Source organism: Cebidichthys violaceus, unplaced genomic scaffold, assembly GCF_023349555.1.
Source record: "Cebidichthys violaceus isolate CVI_PGR_0920_01 unplaced genomic scaffold, fCebVio1.0.p SCAF_20, whole genome shotgun sequence".
NCBI classification, from domain to species: Eukaryota; Metazoa; Chordata; class Actinopteri; order Perciformes; family Stichaeidae; genus Cebidichthys; species Cebidichthys violaceus.
Genome location: NW_027176373.1, coordinates 737501 through 760941, shown reverse-complemented (window position 1 = coordinate 760941; position 23441 = coordinate 737501). Strand labels below are relative to the sequence as shown.

Genomic DNA, 23441 nt, shown 5'->3' with positions numbered 1-23441 from the left:
TATCTCCTTACTTTCTGTTTCCACTGCAGTTTTTTTTAAATTCCCCCTTTATCGTGGTCTGTGGTATTCACCTAATTTGTTCCAATGCTGCTGCTTTCAAGCCATCATCGCCGCCACTCATCTCTGGCAAACGTTTCCATGTTTTCAAACCGTTTCTCTGCCTCTTAATGTGCTCAAAACGACTTCAACTTAAACAGACTTTTTTCACGTGATAGAGGTTTAGAAAAATCAAGCTCAATAAAAAAGGATAATTTATTATATATTGTTATATTATATATGATATATTATTAGATTTCCTCTTCCTCCTAACACATTTGATTAAACCTGCAGTAGTGCCTCACAAAGGTACCATGCAGTTAATGTCTAATGGAAAATCAAATACTCAACGTCGCCCTGCTGTTTGTAGGCACTCTGGAAATTTGACTAAATTTTTATTTTACGGTTCTACATTTCAACCATGCCATGATATCAGGTACTTTAGTTTTACATCTAACATTGTGGAGTTGTGGGTTTTTGTGTGTGGCTCTACATTCTGTATCAAATAGTCAGGAGTTAACTTTTCACAGCTGATGGACGTCACTGATTCAGGCGTTTCAAACAACTTTGCTCTTTACACAAGGTGATAGGAAGAAGTCAGAGCTACAGGATCCGCTTTTAAGGCAAGAGCGTTCTGGATTTTACAGGTGAGCCAGTAGGAAACATTGACAGGCTCAATGGATTTGACTAATTACACCTGCTTCACTTAATTATGTGGCCTGAGGTGAAACACGAGGTGAAACACGTGAAACGAGTATAGTACAGCAGCGGCCTCTTTAACCTACAGCAGCTGAATCGGTGTTGATTCACCCTTTTAAACAGATCTACAACTACGATCATCACATTTTCAAAACCAAAGCCGTGTTCGACTGAGAGCGAGAGTCAGAGAGCGACAACTGCAGCAATTTGTTTAAATGTCATCATCGTCTCCCCGATTCCCCCGCCGCCACAAAATAATGTCAATAATGGTTTTAAATTATCATAATCATTTCCAACTCTGACTTCCATCAAGGTGGAGAGCCTCAATAATAATGCTGCGGCCCATTATGATCATAAAATGCAAAGTCATTTTCTTAAGCATTTGTTGTTCTTTTAAGCATTTTTATCCTTCTATCTTCTATTCTGTGTATTTATATGCTTTGGCATTTGCGTCTGGGTAATCTATACATGTATATACAAATTATTATTTTTATCTTTGAAAAACTATGAGAAAAGCAGCCTGGTCTCCTAAAAATGACCACATTACGAAACTGCATTTTCAATTATGTTTCGAAGGAACGTGTTTTTTCTCATCTTACGTTTGTTTTGACGTATCTGTTTATTGAATACAATTTTTTTTTTTTTTTTTAAAAGTAAGGTTTTATCCTTCACTGTGCTGCAAAGGGGGCCACACTACTTCTTGCACTGGCACTGAACGTTGGCATTGGGCGTCCAATGGGAACATAAATCCTACGAACACTGGGCTGCAAACTCAAGCTGCTCTCATTAACAGTCACAGTGTCAGACAATTCTTGTGTCCTGTTGAGTTAAATCACATGTATTATGGAAACCCATTTCAGATTGGGTTATGTACTCAGATCTGCCTGATATATATATATATATATATATATATATATATATATATATATATATATATATATATATATATATATATATAAAAAAAAAGATATTAAAAATACATGACAGGAGCTGCAAGAAGCTGTCAATCTCGGCCATCAAACCAGTCCCTTCAGGCTGATGATTCACAGATGATCAAACATTACATGTTCACACCTTCAGACTAAATATTTCTTGGCCTCGAGTAAACTGAGAAATGGATTGCGCAACTGAAGATGAGCGTCTCATCCTTAAGACGTGCATGAGACAAAAAGCTTGATGATGATGATGATGATGATGATGATGATGATGATTCAGCCTGCGAGGTTATATAAAGAGAGAAAGAGAGAGCGGCCGTTCAATACTGCTGCCACAGCTACAGATGTGCTCTCCAGTAATAAAAGATCCGCGCAGAGAGAAAGAGACAAACTCCTCGACGCTTTTCAGTCACACAGAGTGACGTCTTCATGTCGGCGTTGTTCATTTTGTGGTTTTCTTTTTGTCTCTGTATAGATTTTAAATTTTGAGATATTTTTGTATCAAAGACCGACGTGCCGGGATTCTTACAAAACCACGATTTGATAAACACCCCATCAGTCGAGCATGTACTTTTGTTATTCATCGTGCAACTCAGATTATCAAAACATTTACACAAATTAAGTTTCTGACATGATTCCATTTATAATTCTGTTAAATGGACTTCGATGGCTGTGAATTCTTTCCAAAAATGTTGATGAAAGATGTACAATAAAAATGATTAATAGGCCTCTTTTCACAGCAGCCATTTGGACGTGCCGTAGCAGAGTAAACACAGGTGTCATTAATAACATTAATTATGGCCCCGGGTGTTGTGCATGCTGGCTCACTGGAACGCTGTGACCGAACACAACGGACCATAATCAATGGGATCAGTTACACCTGTGTTTACTCTGCTACGACGCGTCACAATGGCTGCTGTGAAAAGGACGTATTTACTAACGCAGGGCATGAAGTTAGCCTACGTGAAACCGACAGACGTTGGGAAAGTTACTTTATCAGAAAAAGTACTTGTTACTTTCTGTGTCAAATGTGCCTTTAAACAACTGCAAAGCCTCCACAGGCACAGACGTCACATCTTCTGTATTTAACACGTGTAGAAAAATAAATTGGGGTTTTAACAAGCAGCCAGCACAAAGGACACAATGCCCACACTGACAGGTCAGGGTTTAAATTGGACTTTTCCAGCTGAAGGAAAACGGGCAGAGGAAAGTCTTTTTGCTTCATCTACTCTTTTGATATGCAGAGTACTATATTTTACTGTTAAATCTGTCAATTTTTTTGTCAGAAAAGTTTGTACTGACAGCAGTAGTGCAATTATATATAACAAGTTTTCTACTAAGCAGCGGTGTCATGAGCGTGACATTAAAGGCCTCAATCACATGCAGTGTTTTGTAATTCATTAAAAGTTTCTATTCATGCCTGTGGGAGTAAAAGATTAAAAAGTGCGAGGTGTGACGTCTCGTCCTCGTCGCTGACAGAGGGACATTTATTTATTCAAAAAAGGTCCCGACATTGATGACAAAGACTTATGAAGTTTCCTTGGCAACAATCCGAGAGTTTGACACCCAGCGTGACTCCTCCTGCTGGCACTGGAAGACATTTTAACAGAAGAACAACACACCGCTGAGATTTCCTTCAGAGTCAACCGTCAAATATCGAGCCCGGGACGGCAGCTGTGAGAGGACGTGTTGCCTGTAAAGAGAGAACATCAGCCCACCCCTCTCTGTCCCCCTCACTGCTGGAGACCATGACGTCCCTCTGACACTGTTACATCACCGCTTTCACAGCAGGAAGTGAGCTAAAATGGGCCTTCAAGTCGCAGCCACGACTGATGCAAACATGCAGCAGGTCCACAGGAGAACTGAAAATAATCCAGCTACCATTCTGCACTCGTCACTGAAGCGAAGCACACAGCCTCCGATTCCCCCTCGAGGGTCAACACTGTTAGCACCGTTATCAGCTAGCCGCCGGTTCAGCAGTCGCCATGTTGAGAGCTGTTGAGAGACTTGCTTTGTTGCCATAGCCACGCCAGCCACGCCACGCTTTTAGTGCATGTGAGCGTTTGTGAGCGCGCCCCCCCCATTGGCTAGCTAATGGCCGCCGCACCGCACAGCGCTCAAACGGCGGCTACAGAGGTGAAAACCGTCCCAACCGACGGTGTCGCCGCAGACGCGTAGCATCCTCCCTCCAGTAATCACGATTAGCTCTCTCTCAGCGCTTTTGAAGTTGTTAGCACTGTTAGCACCGTTAGCTTTGCATTTTGAGAGCCGTTGCGAGGCAATATGAACATATAATGCACCTTTAGTCAGGTTTTGCTGCCTTTCAGACTAGTCAAGTGTCTCAGTCCTTTGGGCCCCCTCAGCCTCAGCAAGGCTCCACTTCATGTTCCAAAAATATGATCTGGTATTTAGGTATTTCAAATACATTATCTTAAGTTTTAAGAATCAGTTATTACTCACAAGCTAAACAGAAATTAACATGTCCGTTTCATAATCATACTGGAATTCCAGAATGGCTACCAGTTGAGACAAAATGTCCTCAGTCTCAAGGTTGAAAACTGACTGCAGCTTCACACAAACGCACAGAAGAACACAGCTGCTGCCTCGTTTCATCTCGTTATGAGCTGACAGTCGCTCACACAGCAGCAGCAGCAGAGAAAGAAACACACCTGTGAAGGTGAACGTTCTCCTTCTGTCCTCCTTCACTCATTCAGTGCTGCCGTTACTGAAGCCCACTAAGGACGGTTCTTATCCATTTACAGTAGTTGTGACGTTATTACAACAGAAACCGTGATCTCATTTCTAACCATAACCAGGTCGTTTTGTATCCATCGTTTCACGACGTTAACTTTGTGGCATTGAGTGTTTTTCTTTAAGCGTGATATGAGAATCCCACAAATCAAATCTCACAAAAAAATGAAACGGAACAGAACATACGGGCAGGTTTGAAGGACTTTGAAGTAAAGACGTACAGTACATCAGCACTTCAGCATGTCACAAAAGATCCTGCACTTATTGAAGAAAAGAGCATGTAAGAAGCAGTCAGAAAATGAAAAGAAAGAAGTATGAATAGACAAGAGGACCCGGGTGATGGGGAACAAGTTGTCCCTGTTTTAATGGGGGATGGATGGGGAGATGTAGTTCTTGTGTAAGGGGGTGATTAGGAGACCTTGTAGCGGTTGATAGGGGATATGTTGTTCTTGTTTTAGTGGGGTGAAAGAGGGGAGTTTTTGTACTTGTTGCAGCTGTAATAGTAGGGTTGTAATATTTCTCCTTAGTGGTGCAATATCAGAGAATAACGGATACCAGTTTAAGAAGGTAGGGTTTTTTAAAAAGGGCTCAATCACTGTTAAAGATGCAGAGTTTGATGATTCTCAGATACAAGGCAGCAGAACGGGTGCACAGCCTTCTTTCATTCGAGCCTTTTGGGAACCTGCTGGTCAGAGCCAACATCCATGTTTTTCCACAATCCTGTTTTTTCCTGTCAAACCCCACAGCAGCTCGTTTCTCTGAAGTCGTGCTGAAGGAAACGAGGTGGAAGAAAACCCGCAGCCTCGATTGGGTGAGAGTCGCAGCCACAGAACGTAATCACAGCTCATTTCCACTGATTAATAAGTGATCGAGGCCGCTCAACAAGTGGCCGGACCAATTGATTGGACAACCTCTGGAGTATTCATATCCGTCAGCCAAATTACAGTCTTCCCTCTCAACCATAACATCACTGCAACAAGAGGAAAAAAACCCTTTCCCTCTCATAAATCAGAATACATAGGGACGAAAGCCTGAAAAAGATTTAGCTCAGTACACGGATGAATAAAATAAGCTATTTTACATGCAAATACTGGACTGATTTTTACCTTCATTGCTCCTGTCTTTTACTCAAAGAAGAGACATGAGGAGAAATGTTTAAAATCAAGTACTGATACCTGATCAAATATGTTAAATCAGTACAGGTGTTTTTAGACAATAGTTGAATAAAAGCACAGGTGTAAATAATCAAAGTAATGTTGGCTGAATTTAATATAGCTGCTTTGAATGCAGGGTTGTATTGTGCACGCAGGTTCACTGTCACACTCACTGGAACACTTAATTACATTACATTACATTACATTACAGTCATTTAGCAGACGCTTTTATCCAAAGCGACTTACAATAAGTGCATTAATTAGAGCAGAGCCATCGTTATGTGCTTTTCCTGCTATGACGAGTCAAAATGTCTGCTGTGACAAAGGCCTACTGGTTCCTTTATCACCTCCAGTCTGCCCAGTTTAGAGCTTCTGACCTGGAAAACCTCCAATCTGCAGGTTTACGTGAGCAGCAGTGACGACGTGAGCAGCTATAATGTGTAAAATCATTCAATTTAAGAAACCCATTTTGAACTATGGCTTCAAAATCATGAAACCTGAATAATGTGGGACCTTAAAGCTTAAATTGAAGGGCTGCAGCTGGGAATCAGGCTGCTCCTGAACCTGTTAATCATGCCATGATGATGAATGACAAGTACAAAATGATCAGATTTAATAGACCTCACGGTCGTTGCCATGGTACCTTGGTTAACGGAGGGAGAGTTCAGCTAACTGAAGTAATTTAAAGACGACCCTCTTCATGCAAAACTGGGAGACATAAGTGCTGCAGCTATGTGCTTAGAGGAAAATACTTTACTTCCCCATCTGTCTGATTGGATTTTGACCTTCCTGGCGGGTAAAACTGTCCGTCTGAAGTCATGTTTGGGAGAATTGCATCCTGGGAAATCTATTCCAAACATCAACAGAAGGGAAAAGTGCCACAGAGATTACAGATTATTATGACAAAACTGTTATTTGTTCATTAAGATGGGGGTGAAACGGTAGAAGAGGAGAACAGAAAACGGACAAACATCCTCTCAGAGAGCTACAGCTCAGAGGTAGTCCAGCAGTGGAAAGGAAAGACAACGGGGCCATCTAGTGGTCGACCTGTGAACTACAATAACTATTCAGATCATTTAACTTTCAATCTATTTTTTTATGTAATGTTAGTTAGGAAGTTCTGCTGAATACCTCTGAGCCAAACGTTTTCATTGTGGCTGCAGTGAACATGTGTAGCTCTAAATGAGCTCATTCTTTCTTTGAGTAACGATGCCTTTAATCAATTTATTTTGTATAGCCTCAGAGGGCTCTACAATCTGGACACACTTTAATGAGAACATGTTTTGGATCTCAACTAGAAATTAGTTTCCGGCCATGCTGCCAGATTTCTTCTTGGAGTCGTGATGTTTCCAATAAGTGTCCTCCAATCAAGTCCTCGAAATGAAACGACTGAATGCATCATTCATATCTGCCCTTCAGAACGACACACTCCAGTATGTTCTCATCTGAAGCCCTCATCAACAGGACAATGGCTACAAACCTCAGCTGCAAAAATGAACCGTGTTTTCTCATCTTGGGCAGCTATGGATAAGGTTTGGTCAGAATTAGACACAAAAACATCATGATTAGGGAAACGTTGTGGTTTAAAATGAAGACCCTAATCTCCACGCTTACAATAATAACCGTGTGGTTAATGTTAGTGAATGTTCGTGGTCGTGGTTAAAAGAAATCAATGTTGATTGTTGGTTGGGAAACATGAAATGAAGAGCGGTGTCATGTTGAAGTTGTTTTGTTGTTCCATCCAGTGACCTTGACCTCCTTTTTGGCTCTATAACAACGTCACCTGACTCTGTTAGGGTCTCAACTCTCCTAGACAAAAAGGAAGGCCGCATGTCTCCCACAAAAAAATCTGCTGGTTCGAGTTAAAATCAAAATCAAAAGATATTTAATAACTACTGAAGCAAAACAGTTACAAACCGAATACACTATTAATAACAAAACAAACATATAAATTTCATGAAAGTGAGGCCCCGTCCGGGCCACGCGACAGACACTATGTCTGCCCCATGGTCAGGAGGAGGTCTGATTCTCTCCTCGGATTTAAAGGTCTCTTGTCCCCCTAAAGTTACATTCCTCAGCCTATCGATCAGCTCCGCGATTGGCTGAAATCCAATAAGCTCCCCCTTGGCTGCTAACCCATTGTTCTGGTCAAACACCTCTCACAGCCGGCACGTATACTTTCCCCGCTGCTGGCACATTCCTCACAACTTCCTCCTTTGTTCCGAGTGGACAAGAGTCATAATTCCTTCGTCCGCTAGAGGGTTTTGTCACTTGAATGTAAAAATGTGCTGTTTTTGGGGCATTTGCTGACATCTTATGCTGCCCTTTTTCTTCGGACAAAATCCTTAACCTGTTAAACCAGAGCCTAAAATAATGTACCGAAAGTGAATCAGGAACCAAAAGGCTTACATGAGTATATCTGGTAAAGCTATTTATATTACCATTCCAGAGAAAATGGAGAAGCAATAAATTAAAAATAAGATTTGTATCTCCGCCTAGTACGTAATCTAAATTTCAAAGGCAATATTACCATTATAAGATTTAAGGCGGCCTCCATGTTTTGGCTACGTTTACATATTGACTGTTAACAGGGAGTTTTACTTCAAAACATTTATTCATTTCCATATCGCTATGTTACAAACAACACAATTTTCCCAAAACACATTGAAATAGTAATAGAACACAAATAGGATTAATCAATATTCATATGACTGAAGAGCTCCATGCTATACAGGCAGATAATTGGATAAATGCTGCGGTCCACAATCAATAAGATATCCACGGATTTGTCTAAGCAAGTTGAATAAAATGATATAAGGCTTGTTGATGTAATTACTTCAATATGGCCACCAGGTGGCCACGAACATCCAGAGCTCACACCAGCACTAGGCAGTCATACTTGACTTAGATGGCTGCTTACTCCTCCCTAAGGCCCAATCTCACTTCCCAGCAGCCCCTACTTTACTCTAGCACTTGCATGTAACACAAATCTGCTATTTTTTTTTAACGAATATAACATACGCCGCGAAGAAATGTTTTGGCAAGAAGATAGATTTGTGCCGGTGTGACAGTAAAATGTGAAGTTCGATTGCTTTGTCTCACCACCCATAGACGGCGCCGTGTCTTTCGAGTCAAGGTGCATTTAGAGGTTTTAGAAAGCTCTGGATTTCTTGTGTCCAGGGATCACAATCATGTTACTGTAGACTGACGAGGAAATGATCCTGGATCTATTGAACCCAACTCACTTGTATATTTACAGAGGGTGTATATTTGTACAAATTTATTGTTAAAATACTTTGTTTATAAGACATAGTTTGGACAACAAACGGTTGGTTACTGATTCTGAAAGCTGAAGTATACATGCGCACAACATGCATATCTCTCCATAAATAGCCCGTCTTTGATTGCAACTTTTTGTAACTATGCCACAGGGGTCAGTCGGGCTTATACACCAATTAAAGAGAGGAACAATCCCAGAGTGTGAGCATCTTGATTGCCTCTCAACGGCTCTCAACATGTCGACGGGGGGGGGGGGGGGCTGGCAGCTCATGGTTGTAACAGTGCAAACTACGACGGACGTGACATAAACTCAAGTTCCTTCGACAACCACTATGTCACTAAACAAAAGGAAGGTTGTTCCATGTGTTTTGGAGCATATTTACCTTTTTTTTTTTTTGCTGTCCACATTTTTACAGTGCTAGAAATTGTGAGACCCTGAAAACAGCTGATCAACAATATCTCCAATCACAGACATGTTTCACGGTCCTCTGTTCAGCTGACTTTCCTTCTTTAATTGGTGCACAAATGCCACTCTCACGATCATCAATTTCAAAACTTACCAGGAGCTCAAGCTGTTTCCATGCTTCCTTTTTTTAATTTTACCTTTTCTCTCTTTCCACATTCATGGGTTCCATCTAGAAGTCTAGCTTAAATCTGGGGAAAAGATATTCATTAATTAGTTAAAATACTTGCTGTTGATATAAAGAACCTTCCAACCGTGTAACGATGTATGGGACTGCATCATCCTAAGTGATACGATTTGTCATTACTAATAATATTTTTACATTATTGTGGTAGCTGTTTTCTCTGTATTTATTGGATATTCCATTATATACTACAATAATGTTTATTCCTGCCTATTATCTATATAGAGTGCAAACAGTTTTTTTACTATTTCTAGATTTATTTTAATCTGCAAACGACGAAATGAATGCTTCCCGGGCAACACAGATATGAATGATGGTACAGAAATGAATTCAAGGGTTGCGTATTTATTCACTAATTTTACAGGATTTAATAAATTGAGGCGGATGTTGGATGTGAGCGCGTTCTCCTCCTGTCACCTGATCATTTAGGATGCAGAGGTATAAATCAAACCAGGTCCCCAAAAGCATCGTAACGCCCGAGCGAACGCCCCAAATAATCTGCAGATGAACTCTTCCTGTCTGGTGAACACACACACACACACACACACACACACAAAGTATCCAGGTGCTCTACACACACATACACGTGTTATTATTGCCTAGGAGTTTTTATTTTCTACAGGAATTTACAGCAAAAAAAACAAAAAACTAACAATGTTGTTGCTAATATTCAAAAAGGTCCTGAAAATCAATTCTAGCACACTTTTTGACAGGTATTAAAAACACACACACCTCCTCCCGTCTCAGCCCCGCCCACACCTCGCACTCCAGTTTTCAGGGCAACTAAATATTGCATCAATAAAAAATAAAAATAAAATACATATGGTACTGTTTTTTTGCATGGCACAGAACAAAAGCAGTCAGGCAGCAGACGTGGGGTCAGAGAGGAATTGAGAAGTTTAGCTTTTGTTTGACGCTGCTTGGAGTGACAGATGTCAGAAACGTTTTGAAATCTCATTGTCGCACATTGCAGACATGTTGGCCGAGCAACTTTCGTCTTTTTTTTTTCCCCCACAGGCTACTTCTTCTTATACTTCGGCTCATCAGCTCGGTCTCCTCTGCCCTCTGGATCTCTGCGTTTCTACCAAACAGAGCCTCACTCTGCAGAAATACTTCCACAGATGACTTTATCCTGTTTAGGTGCTACAAAAATGATAAAGTCTCCCTTTTGATGGTGGCGTTCCGACTAACTTTACTGAGCCCTTAAAGGGGGTGTTCTGCTGATTATTGCACTTTCTATAAAACTGAGGAACTTAAGAGTGGAAGCAGAAGAGGCTGAGTTAAGTTAAATCTTTTATATTGTCATACATTCCTCATGTAGATTTAAAAGGAGTTATTGACTGATGTAATTGTTCTTCCTGTCGATGCTGGCTGTGAAGAGATCCCCAGATAAACTGGTATCTATAAATTAGATTGACTCGATTTTGACAGCTTACTTGACACGATCAAATGTGATCAATCGTGAACATCTGGTTCTCCATGCAGATTGAAACAAAGTCGTAAAAAAATCATATTTGCAAACACCGTGTGGCCCAGGTTTGCTTCCAGCTGTTTCATCCCACCCTCCCTCCGTCACCCAGCAGCTAACTCAGCCTCAGTCTGAGTGGAACAATAAGGCCGAACTGACAGAAAATAACATTAAAACATTTTTTTCTTTTGAAAAAATAAGGAAAAGGCAGGCTTCCTGCTTCCCAAACCTCCTCTACTCTGAACAGGAGCTGTGCTCACTGCGGTCCAAAAGTGCCCACATTACGAAGGGCCTGGTGAAAAAGTCTTATTTTTAGCTTTTGGAGAAAGTTCAGAAGAATCATACAAAGGATTCATTGTTTGTTTGTTTTTTCCGTGCTGTGCACAAGCTGAATGTGGCTTCATGTTCATTATCTTAAAGCCAAACTCTCCTACAAAACTGGAAAAATATCTACAGTATATTCATCTAGATTAGATGAAGAGCTTTTTTTTTTATCTTTTGCCGTGTAAATATATAAGTGGGATAAAAAGGATGAACTTTATAGAACCAGAGGGGAGGGTTTGATTGAGAAGCTGCAGTTGACCTACGAGGAGGCAGAAACAGAAGTAAAAGTGCACTGAAAAAAAGCAACCAGATGTACAAGCCATTTAATCTTGAATTCAGTCTTAAAATCATACAAAAGGAGCGAAAAAAAAGGAAAAAAAAACCGGAGCCACAATTTGACTGAATAGATTTCTTCAGGGTCCCATCAGCTGTTCAGATACACCACAATAAATAAAATGTTTCACCTTTCTCTGATTAAAGCGAGGGCTAAATACAAGATTAACTGACTTGCAGGGGAGAATATTTCTGGAGGAAAGGCAGCAGGGAGGAGGGAGGTGAAAAAAGAGGTAAGAAAAGAATCAGAGAGTGAAGATGCTGTAATGATCCACTGTATTAGTTTTATAGGGTGTTATTAAAGCTCTACAGACTAGGTGTGTTGGCCGCCTGTCACACACTGGGCTTCATTGTCTCTAATATGCAGCAGTGCGCTACGTTAAGGTGTAATAAATCGTAAAAGTAAAAGTCCCCCCATTCCAAGCTATTACATCTGCATAGCAAAGAAAAAAAAGAAGAAAAAAAAAACAAATAAATAAAACAACAAACACAGAAAAAAGCCCATAACTGAGCCTTCAAACCATCCTTAAAGACAACTCAAACCCCGTCTTTCTTCTTCTTCTGTTGGCTACTGTTTTGTTTTCCTCTAAAAGATAATACAGAAGTAATTTTGATGCAAGATTCGTTATTATTGTTACTTTTTTTTTTTGTTTGTTTGTGTTTTTGTTTTTTAGAAAAAAAAAAGAAAATCAGTTTCTTCGTGAAGCGCACTTCCTACTTCCTCTTGGTCCTGTGGTGGTGTCTGATTGGCTGGTTAGTCATCATCGTCGTCGACCACGGGGTCCGTGTCCCAGCACGTAATGTCAATCTCTGAACACACAAAAACACCGTTTATTGGTTTATTCTCTAAAATACAACTATTGTGTTGTTATTTTCTGGTGTGATGGCGCTGATATGGCGCGACTGCATTATACAGAGGTGTTTCTTATATTCAGCCAACCCTCGTGGATATATGTGGGGTGGACGCAATAATAGAAACGCTGCGATCCAAAAGCATCATTGGACATCTTTTCCATCTATCTTGGAGAATTCAGCTTAATATACATTTCCACAGCACTAATATTATTAGTTTAACAAGAGATTCATGACATGCTCCACACTTTCTCTTTTTAACACAAACATACTGTTTTCATTAATTTATCATTGCCAATCCCTTCCTTTTCTTCCACATTTTCCACAATAAAAGCCTACCACGAACGTAAGAGACTATGCCCGTTGAGCTGATAGAGCTTTTAATTTGAAACATTTGTGCAGGAAGTGTTGAGTATTGACGGTAACTAAAAAGCAATCGAAAGTGAGAGTATGGAGTGGTGAATATGGCATGACTGATGGAATTAGTGCTGTGGAAAAATGTACATTACTCTTTTTTTTTTATCAGAACAACAAGTGAACTGCTGAATATGCTCCGAATAAAAATCCCTGGGGTTGATTATTACCTTATAATATTTAAGAATTTAAAGTCATTTCATCATCAAGTATCTCACCTGGTGGCTTGTTATAAAAGACAGGCGCAGGTTTAGCCGAGGACTCTTCTGATTGGCCAAATTCTTCCTCCTGTGATTGGCTGAAGTAGCCCTCACTCGCCTATAAGAAGCATCAGACAAATAGAAGGAGAAGGAAAACTATTAACAGAGAGAAAGACAGAAAGCATCTTTTCAAAATATATGCATGATCATTAATAAACGTTCTGACCTGAGTCCCTTCTTTCAGCAGCGTCTCCCCATTGGTCATCAGCCGCTGTCCATCGACCAGCTCCTTCTTTTCCCCGGATGCATGCTGCAGTGCATGCTGGTAGCTGAGGGTCATCTGGTCGGAGCCCATCACGTCCACAAGACTGGCGGGGTCGTCCTCGGCGCCGGTGGCCGAGCAGAAGGTCCCGTCCATCATCTCGTCGAAGCTGAGGAGGGGCTGAGGCTTGCCGCTAGTGCCCGGTGGAACACCAACGTCACCCATCAGGTCCACCAGATTGGAGGACTGGGAGGTCTGGGAGCGGCTGGGGGGAGGGTCGGAGCTGCTGTCCCACAGGTTGACCAGGCTGTCTGTCCCGGACTCCCACACAGAGAAGCCGGAGGAGTCGCGGGCCTGCGGGGCGACGCTCTGCACGGGCTTGGTGGGTGCTGACTCCTGCACCGGCGGTTTCTGCTCCTGTTTTGGTTCCGAATCTGGTGGAGAAAAAAAAACAAACAGAACACCAATTAAATTCCTGTATTTTGTCTTAACACAGCCACACGTTGATTTGATTTGCAGATCAAAAGATGTGTAAACATCTACCTTGACAGGACATTTAGTAGAAGGATGCATCGAACCTTTGTTTCAGCAGCATCTCAGTGACTTTATTTCAACACTGATTTCTCTTTCACTCTTACCCCACTCGTCTCTGCAGTCCTCCTCCTCCTCCCTGCACAAGTCCTCTTTGATGGACGGGGTGACTATTTTAGGAATGGGCGACACGGCGGCCATGTTGCGATCTGTGCTTGCTTCATCGTCATCGTCCCCTAGAGGGACAGAATGGCACAACGACATCGAAAAAAGGCACAGAGCAAAACATATTCACCAAAAATTGTCCTTCAGTAATATAATTACACTCATAAACCAGATGTGTTGAACATCTGTAACACAGAATGCTGAACTGAAAGACCACAACTGGTGGTTTGTTTTGTCAAAAATATGCCTGGATTTGGAATAATGAACATCAATCTGTTTTTAGAAAGTCTACTGAAAGGCAGATTGAGTCGGTTTCTTTGTTGATTTATCTAGAATCAGATTAGATAAGATCAGAGGCAGATATCTGACCTCCAATCATATCCTGTGTTACTTCAACGCATCCAGCAGCGGACAAAATCACAGCAATCACATCACTTTTTCCATCACAGGAACAGCAAACAGACACAGTCACTGAGCTAACCAGACTTGTTGTGACTCGAGTTGGTGACATCACCAAACTGTCTGAAGGACTCCTTAATCACATTCAAAGTTGTATTTTTTAGCATTTTATTCTAGCAGCTTGGCTCTAGAGACGTCAGTCTGCAGATCAGGCGGCTGGTTGAACTCGTTGATCCAGACTGAAATATTTCAACAACCATCCAATGGATTGCCATGAAATTTGGTTCAGAAAGTTACGGTGACCAGAGGTTGAACCCTAACGATTGATCCCTTTGTTGATCCGCTGGCTTTTCATCTAGTGCCACCAGCAGGACGATTTTTATATTTTAAATATCCAGTTGACTATTTCATAATCTACAAAACGTATTGTGACAAATTTGGGTAGAGACACTCATTGTCCCCAGAGGATGTTTTTACTGAACACTTTGGTGATCCTGACTTTTCTTCTAGTGCCACTATGAGCTTCAATTTAAAAGGGACCATTTGATGCACCGTACCAGATTATAGCTTTAAGCTAATTCTCATCTGTAGTCCCTATTTGTGGACTTGAGTGAAATGTCTCGAGAACTATTGGATGGATTGCCATGTGACATTCGGTGCAGGCATGCATGTTCCCCTCAGGATATATCCTCATGACTTCATGTAGCACAATTTGAATATGTCACATACCTTGGTTTATGACTAAATATCTGTAAAAATAATGACATTTCCATCGGCCTCAGCTGTACTTTCTGTTTAGTTCTAATTAGCGAGTGCTGACATTAAACCTGTTATACATCAGCATATTTAGCACAAAGTACCACTGTGCCAAAATGTCTCGCAGAGCCACTAGCATAACCGTAAACTTCTAGACTTGTTCATCAAGAAATGGCTGTGTTGCTTTGTCTTAAGTGTGTGTGATATTTGTGCCAGAAAGCGAACGTCTCATGCAAAACGCTTGAGACTTGGCAACGCCGTCTTGAGCAGAATTGCAGTGCAAGACAAGTGCAACAACCTCAGGGTGAGTTACCATGTGACACTTGTCAATTGACGCCTAGAGCACACATTGGACATGTCACACAGACAGAGGAAGTATCGCAAATCTGTACTGGTAAATGGGACAGTGGCATATTCCAGGTTAGTTGTCACCAAAACCCAAGACACAATCACTACCAATCCAGCAAGTCATTAAAACAGCCATCATATATCCTCTGAACATTCATTGCTAAGCCATCGATGCATACGGACACATTGCGGGTGAGTCACAGTCACAATCGAGGAACACACAACTCATGATGACAAACATCAACACGGCGAGAGTCTAGAGAATCACTTCCACGATGAAAACGTCACTTTCTCTCAGATGTTTTCGGTGATTTCATGCTTGCCGGAGTCAGACGTCCTGTTCAGAAACCAGAACAGGATTTCCCAGAGGACGTGAGCACAATACGCCACAGATGAGAAAACAACGGTGTCTGCTGACTGAGATGTGTGACCGCCGTCAAAATGACAAAACACATCCAGCTCAGCGAGGACTAGCTTGGTGGGTTCTCCAGTTCACCTCGTGGTTAAAAGACTCTGAGGGATCCAGGCTAATTGCTGGAAGTAGTGGTGAAAAAAAAAATGGATCTTTTACCGATAGATTGTCAATACCCTTTCATATTAAAAGAAGGATTGATTACAGAGAACCTTCTTTGTTGTCAGATGAACCGGTTCTTTGCCCACCCAGCATAATATCTGCCATTACAGACATGCAATAACACACACTGCAGATAACAAAGGTGGTCTTGCATGATTTTGCCCAGTAGCTACATTATTGCTGTTCATGTTCCAGAACATTTCATATGTTTTTTTTAAAGTGTTGATTCACCCAAAGCAACACATTTCACAACTTAGCTTTAGTTGATGCAGATAGTTTGTTTCTTTTTCTTTTTGTCCAGGACAAATGCAACATCTTTCCATTGTATTAGTGCGAAGGCAGAAAGGTATCTCAAAACCTGGACAAAAAATAAAACCCAAAACCATCTGCACAGTAGGATCCCACAAAAGGTCAGAGAGAATATAAAATCTATTTTGTGAACTGACCCTTAAAGACCCATTTTTACAACTTGCTGGCTTTTCAACAGCATATTTTGTAAATTGAATTCTTGGATGTCGGAGGTTTCTTAAAGGAAAACATTGGCAGGTGTTTGGTGCTTGTAGTTAATGGGCTGAAACACACATCACCATTATGATCCTTAAACAGAATGACGGCTAGATCAACTTCACAGAGGCCAGAGGGCAAAGATCCATATTCAGTCAAAGGCCGACAAACAACGGTGGCGACTGACGGACGGCTCGACGGCGTCACATTCACACACAAACACTCACAGTTTGGTCAGTCGGTCGGGATTTAAAGCCGCAGGAGCAGTGTGTGTTTGAGTGTGTGTGTGTGTGTGTGTGTGTGTGTGTGTGTGTGTGTGTGTGTGTGTGTGTGTGTGTGTGCAGAGCGGTGAAGCAGATCCAGGATCAGAAGAGGCATGAGATTGAGGATCAGAAGAGAAGGGAGGTGATAGAAAACCAGTGAGATTCTGTAGTTAAAGTAACAGTTCATTCTCCCTGTGAGAAGTAAAAATGACCTTGTTGCTGATTTAGAATCAGAAAACAACAGAAAAAAAACAAACATTTACAAAAATAATTCAACATCAGCAGCTGACTGGACGACATCTAAAGGATGAAGACGACAGACTCAACATCTATAACACAAACCGACAAACAGCTTTATGGTTTACAGCCATAAAGTTTAGGTTGAAGTAGGATATTTCATTATCTACTAGCAGTTAGTGAAATGCTTGTGTGCCTATTAGCTTATTTATTTCATATATAAAGGTTTCATGCCAATAAAGGGCTTGTTTTTAATGTCCAGGAGGTCGAACACAGTCTTTGGTTTTTAACAAAAACAGCAACTTTAGTTGCCTTTTCTGACTTTCCTTTTAAGGATAATTTTGCTCTATTTGTTTTTTTTGAGTTTGATACGTTTATAAGCTACCATTGACCGTACTTACAAAAAGTGAAATTGATAGATGTCAAAATATCTGCGCTTAAAGGAAAATCATGGCATTATTTTATATTTGTCTTATTGTCATCAATAATGAAAAGACCAAAATTTGGTTCCCACTGAAGACGCAAATCTTTAAAAACAACTCACTAAAGTACAGTTTAATTAAAAAAGAGCGGACTAAAACAGCTGGTCGCTATATTTTGAAGTAGTTTGCAGGAAACGGTGCATTGGTTAGGGACTATTTTCAGCAGCAGATTAGTCAATATTTGGTGCTATGATGAGTATTATTTATGGTAATGAAGGAACATGTCACCCTGTGAAACAGTGTGGCTGATTGGGTTTAATTTGGAGCTCTATAGCACAAAGGAAGGAGATATATCAGGCTCACACAATATGTGTTAGCAGGTATATTCATTGTTGGTTTGGGGTCTTTTTTATGGGATTTGTTGACAAGAAGACAAATATAAAATATCAACCGACTTATCCTTCAAAATAGATAACTAGACAATATGAGAATGAGCTACTTTAAAATGTAACCTAAAGAAGTTATTTAGAGATGAGTGTTCAGTCAGTGTTGGGGAACGGAGGGCAGGGTTAGAGGGGAAATTCAGCGGGAGGTGGTTTTAAGGGCTGGTGGGCAGATGTGTGGGGTGTGGAAGTGTGTGTGTGTGCTACATGGAGTGGACTACGAAGATGAGGAGCTACAACTGAAATCATGAAAATGCATGTGGACTTAAAAATGAGACAAAGCGTGTTGGTCTGAGAGGCATCATCCAACCAGAAGAAGACTAATCATTTGGACATTATCTTCTTAAGCTCTCGCATTTTTAATTCACATGCAGTTTCGCTTCAGCCTCCATATCTGTGGAGGGGATTGGGGAGGGATCCATCTGTCTTCTTCTTCTGCTGCTGCTGCTGTTTATCGGTTATGTGCTGTACCTACCGGCTGCAGCGGCGGGCTGCGTCCGTTTGTGTGGCGGGGTGCGGTGGGGCGACAGGCCCCGGGATGGGGGAGTCGGACTGGGGCTGCTGGGACTGTGCTGCTGCTTCAAGAACGGGCTGTCCAAGCGGCCTGGCGGTCGAGACGACACAAAGCCACACACACACACACGAAGATTCAAACACACACAAACATGTAACAGGGACACGAAGCGAAGCACCAGGACAGAGAGGTGTGAGGGAAGACGGACGAGACAGTAAGACAAGACAGACAAAAAGTAGGAGAGGGAGAGAGAGTAGAAGGAAGACAGAAGAACTCAGAGTCAAGACACAAGAAGTTCACCCCCCCCCCCCCCCCGGAGGAAAAAGGACGAAGCAGAGAGGATTGTGGGAAAGGCAGAGAGTCCCGTGAAAACCCATGAAGAAGAAAGAGAAAGGTGCCAGAGGATGGAATGAGCAGGGTCGTTCCACAAAAAATACCACAAAAAGGAGAAATCACAGAGTGGAGGAGTGGGTGAATAAATACATGAAGGAGTGAGTGAAATGGGAAAGAAGGAATGGAGATGGTGAACACAAACGTGAGGTCAAATGAGTGAAGAGGTGGATGAAGAAAACCCGCAATGAAAAAAAACAGAAAGAGAGAAGAGAGAGAGAAAGAAAAGTAGTTAGTGTGACTTTAAACAAACTGGCAGTAGCAAGCATGCAGTTAAGCAGAAATGAAATGCTGACGCACTTTGTTTTATCCTCAGGTGTCAAACTTCCATTTGTGCTCCATTGAAGCAGCAGATTCATGTTTCACAATAATGAATCCCAGAGAAGGAACGTCACTGAAAACTGAATAACTGTTTTTAGACGACGTGAATCTCCTGATCATTCAGGAAGTCCAGACAGTCATTGTGAAACAGTAAATATATAAGAAAAGGTGATATTACAGCCTTGCCACTGAGATTTTGACTCTGTGTGTGAAGCAGGGTCACGAACACAAAGGCTGCACACAAACAACATTCAACAATGCAAATTAAAATTAAAATGACATAAAAACAAAAAGGTAAGGGGTTCAAATTTGCCCCAAGGCTCAACAGCAGCCCATCCGACAGTGATAGGAGAGAGATCGTCTGCTGGTTGTTACAGTGCCGGCTCCTTTTGTGCCGCGGTTCCAGATGTGAACTTAAAGCTTTTTCCTACGTTTTTTGGGGAAAAATGTGCATCTCTGCGAACGACAGTTTCGAGGTCTGACTCGAAGGAAACAGCAGCCGAGGAGATGTCGAACGTGATAAATGACATGTGGAACTTGACGCGTGATGATTCAGATGCCATGAACCCTCACACCCACAAGTACAATTTTAAGAAGCTTGTACTCAGCGATGGAAGAAGTACTCAGATCCAGAAATATCACAACCTAAAAAGACTGCATTACAAGTAAAAGTTTCAAAAATGTTACTATCATTACTATCAAAGTATTATCAGCAAAATGTATGAAGAGAAAAGTACTCAGAATAGTTCCTTTCACAGTGTTATATTATTCTAGAATATAATAATATTCTGTTTTTATCACTAACAAATATGAGAAAGAATTAAAAAAAAAAATCATTTAAAATGCACTTTGTCAATGTTGATTAAACATCGTCTATTACTGAGTAGATTAGTAGTTTAGTGCTGCATACTGTAAGAATACCAAATGTTTCCTAACTAAAAAAATCAAAAAATTAGTAAAATCAAAAATATAGTGGAGTAAAGAATATATTTTCCTCTGAAATATAATGAAGTACAAGTATAAAGTACCATAAAATGGAAATACTCAAGTGCAATTGTGACATACCTGTACTCTTAAGCACAGAACTTGAGTAAATGTACTTGTTGGAGGCAACAGTTGTTTCCTGCCCTGGATTAAGACGAGCACAGCTTTCCTTATTTATATGAGTTTTGTTCCATAGACACAAGAATGTTCTCACAAAAACGTATTAGAATAAACCTCTTATTAATGGATAACAGCCTCAGACGTCCTCTCTACTCTGCGGTCTGGTCTCCAAAACACCCTGTATGTTGTTTCTAGCGCTCTTTGTGGTTCAGAGGTGTTCCAGGTTTACGTGAGGATGAGGATTAAGTGGACCCACGTAGAGGACGAGTGTGAGGTGAGTTTGAGAGAGTTTACCGGTCCTGTGGATGGAGACGGGTGAGGTGTCGACGCTGATGGTCATGGCTCTCTCCTTCAGCTTGAAAAACTCTCGAGGGTTTTCTGACCGCTGAGCGATGATGGCCTTCGCCTCCTGGAAACACACGGAGGAACATAGACTGTCTGGATCCGGTTTATGTCGAGCAAATATAGCTAATAACTGAAGATGCATAAATGATTCATTGAGCTTAATATAGCATGGACAGCTCAATATGTTTACTAAGGGAATACATTCAAAAAAAGATTCATTTTGATGTTCAACATTTAAACTACCGTGATATAAAATCTTTGTTTCACACAAAAGGCTTCATAGCTCAGTGAATCTACAGTATAATAGGTCCTAGATTACATTCTAATCTAACAAATCTATAACTCTTAAAATCTACAAATAGGTTTAATACACGTCTGATATATGATATCTGGTGGAACATCACTCACCTCCACCTCAGTCTCCTTCTTGTCCAGGTTGAGGTCGTCGAGGCTCGGCTCCGCTGCCTGCAGAGAGGAAGAATACAAATGAATGAACAAATGAACTAGCTGCAAAACTGTAATTCAAAAAGTAAAAACCTCATTCAATGCGTTTAAAGACTTTTCCAAACGTTTTTTACAAACTGTTACCGATGTGATGATGAAAACAAAGTTGCCCATGAATCTAAATCTTTGGACGAACAGTTCCATGTGCATCAGTTGGACACACAAGTCATCGACAACATGCTGGTGAGTAACAAACGACACCTAAAGTCTCTTAAACAAGGCAACGTAACCGCTCTGCATGTGTGAACTCGCCACAAGGACGGAGATCAAGATGTTCGGGAGATTAGCTGAAAATATCACAGCTGTGCTGCGACGCAACAGGCAGCTGATTGCAAGACGAGAAAAACAAACCGCACACACACACACACACACACACACACACACACACACACACGCACACACTGATGGACTGAATCACTCTCACTGCCAGACTTGACATTTTTGGTAAATCACACACACAGCGTATAATCACTGCCTTCAAATACAAACCCCACTGTCAGACAAACTGATTTCATTGTTGTGTCACCGCGTGACAAAAACCAGAGGCGTTCAAGTCTTTTTGGGAAGTAGAGTGATGCTTTGTTGGGAAGAGGGAGCAGAAACAGAAACAACTAAAGCCTATGAAAGAAAACACAAGCATACAAGGAGCCTGAACGCTTCTAACGGGATGAAGCAAGTCTCCAGGAGCGAGACGATTCAAGTAGAATCAGAGCCATATAAGCAGAGTCATAAGTGCTGATTTGAGATTACAGAAACTTACGATGGTGGTCTGGCTCCGCAACCTCTCTTTGGACTCTTCCTCCTCCAGGAACTTCTTCCTGCTCTCACACACATGAACACAGAGATTAGGCCTCACTTTACACACCCGAAAAAGTAACAAAAGATACATATCTTTCCTCTTACCTGCGGTGCTATTCATCAAACTAGATTGTTTTGTTGTGAGTTGCTTAGTTTGACTTTGGGATTTAAAAATGATGACTCTTTTTAACGTCAGTGTTTTGTGATAAAAGTATACATTTTAAAATAAACAAAAACAATAAAACATATGTAAGTTCTGGTTCCTGGAGATGCTGTCAGCCCCCGACGAGCCGGCAGGAGGGACTCGTGAGCAGGACTTTTTAACCCTTTAATGTTCTGCTTGACTGTTTGGTGGAGCACATTAGTCACTATATCTTATTGAAACATGTGTCGAAGTCTTTTAACAGCAGGCCGTTTCAGTCAAGTTAGCAACAATAAAAAATCCCTCTATGAGGACTCTGTTTGGTCTAATTTTAAGACTATTTTTTAAATTAATTATTATGTAACTTGACACAAAACAAGTGTCTAATAAGGGGCAAATTATTTTCTAAAAACATGCACTACCAAACAGAGGAATTGTCCTTTTATGGTAAAGGTAGTAAAGCTAATAATATAATTTAAAATTGATTATGTGCTACAAAATAAAATAAAAAAATTATCATTTGGATCAAAACAACACTTCATACTTGCATTTATATGCAAATTATGATTTAAATCAATCCGTCATTTGCATCATTGAGACGCAGCGCTGCTTCTATGAAGCGGGACACCAGTTCTGCAGATGTTGATCCTGAAATAGATTTTCTAGAATTCAGAGCATGACGCTGACTGTTCCTCACCTGTGCTCCTCGATCTGCCTCTCCCTCTCGCGGTACCTCTGCTCTCGGCTCTCCTGCTCTTTCCTCTCCAGCTCCATTCGCTCCTCCTCGAAGCGCTGCCGCTCCTCCGCCACCTTCTTCTTCTCCTCCTCCTTCCTCACCTCCTCTTCACGCTGCAGAGCAAACACAGCAAAAGGAAAGATGTTCAGAAGGCGTCGTCGATTCGCTGTCTGCCGGTCGACAAATTGAGTCACTCGTTTCACATCTGCAGTTTCTGATGCTGGGAAGAAGCACGCTGTCGTTTCACATTTAGTTGGAAGCGCGCTGAAGGCAACGCAGCTGGAGGACGCGGCAGCGTTTGACTTCGTTCTTCACTTCCACTCTGCTCCTCCGAACACAACGGGGATTCACATAGCTTTATTCAAATAGCTTTATTTATCCAAAACTACTCAGACACTTCGACATTTTGACACAGACCCGTGTCTGAGAGTGATATCAATCTTCTCATCTTGCAGTTTCTGCAAGAAAGCAAATAAGCTTTTTTTTCCAAAAATGAAACTTTAAAACTCAGCTAATGAGGATTAACTCCTGATAAATGTTTCTTAATGAAGGATTCCTAAAAACTGCTGCCCTAGTATTTACATTGTCTTT

The 23441-nt window shown here is 41.2% G+C and overlaps 1 protein-coding gene across 4 annotated transcripts in view; it reads right to left on the bottom strand.

Annotated features, from left to right (window-relative positions):
- Window positions 1-9826: 9826 nt before the first annotated feature.
- dbn1 (drebrin 1) overlaps window positions 9827-23441 on the bottom strand; it is an 88823-nt gene continuing 75208 nt past the window's right edge. For 2 of the 4 annotated variants that reach the window (XM_068715595.1, XM_068715596.1), the window contains exons 7-15: window positions 22812-22963; window positions 21935-21992; window positions 21079-21135; window positions 20620-20734; window positions 18472-18600; window positions 13993-14103; window positions 13319-13788; window positions 13111-13210; window positions 9827-12436 (exon numbers count right to left, since the gene is read on the bottom strand). In XM_068715595.1, coding sequence (XP_068571696.1) covers window positions 12381-12436; window positions 13111-13210; window positions 13319-13788; window positions 13993-14103; window positions 18472-18600; window positions 20620-20734; window positions 21079-21135; window positions 21935-21992; window positions 22812-22963 — 1248 coding nt within the window. In that variant the 3' untranslated portion in view covers window positions 9827-12380. Of the gene's footprint in view, window positions 12437-13110; window positions 13211-13318; window positions 13789-13992; window positions 14122-18471; window positions 18601-20619; window positions 20735-21078; window positions 21136-21934; window positions 21993-22811; window positions 22964-23441 lie in introns of all 4 variants that reach the window. The other 2 variants (XM_068715598.1, XM_068715599.1) reach the window with 2 other exon arrangements.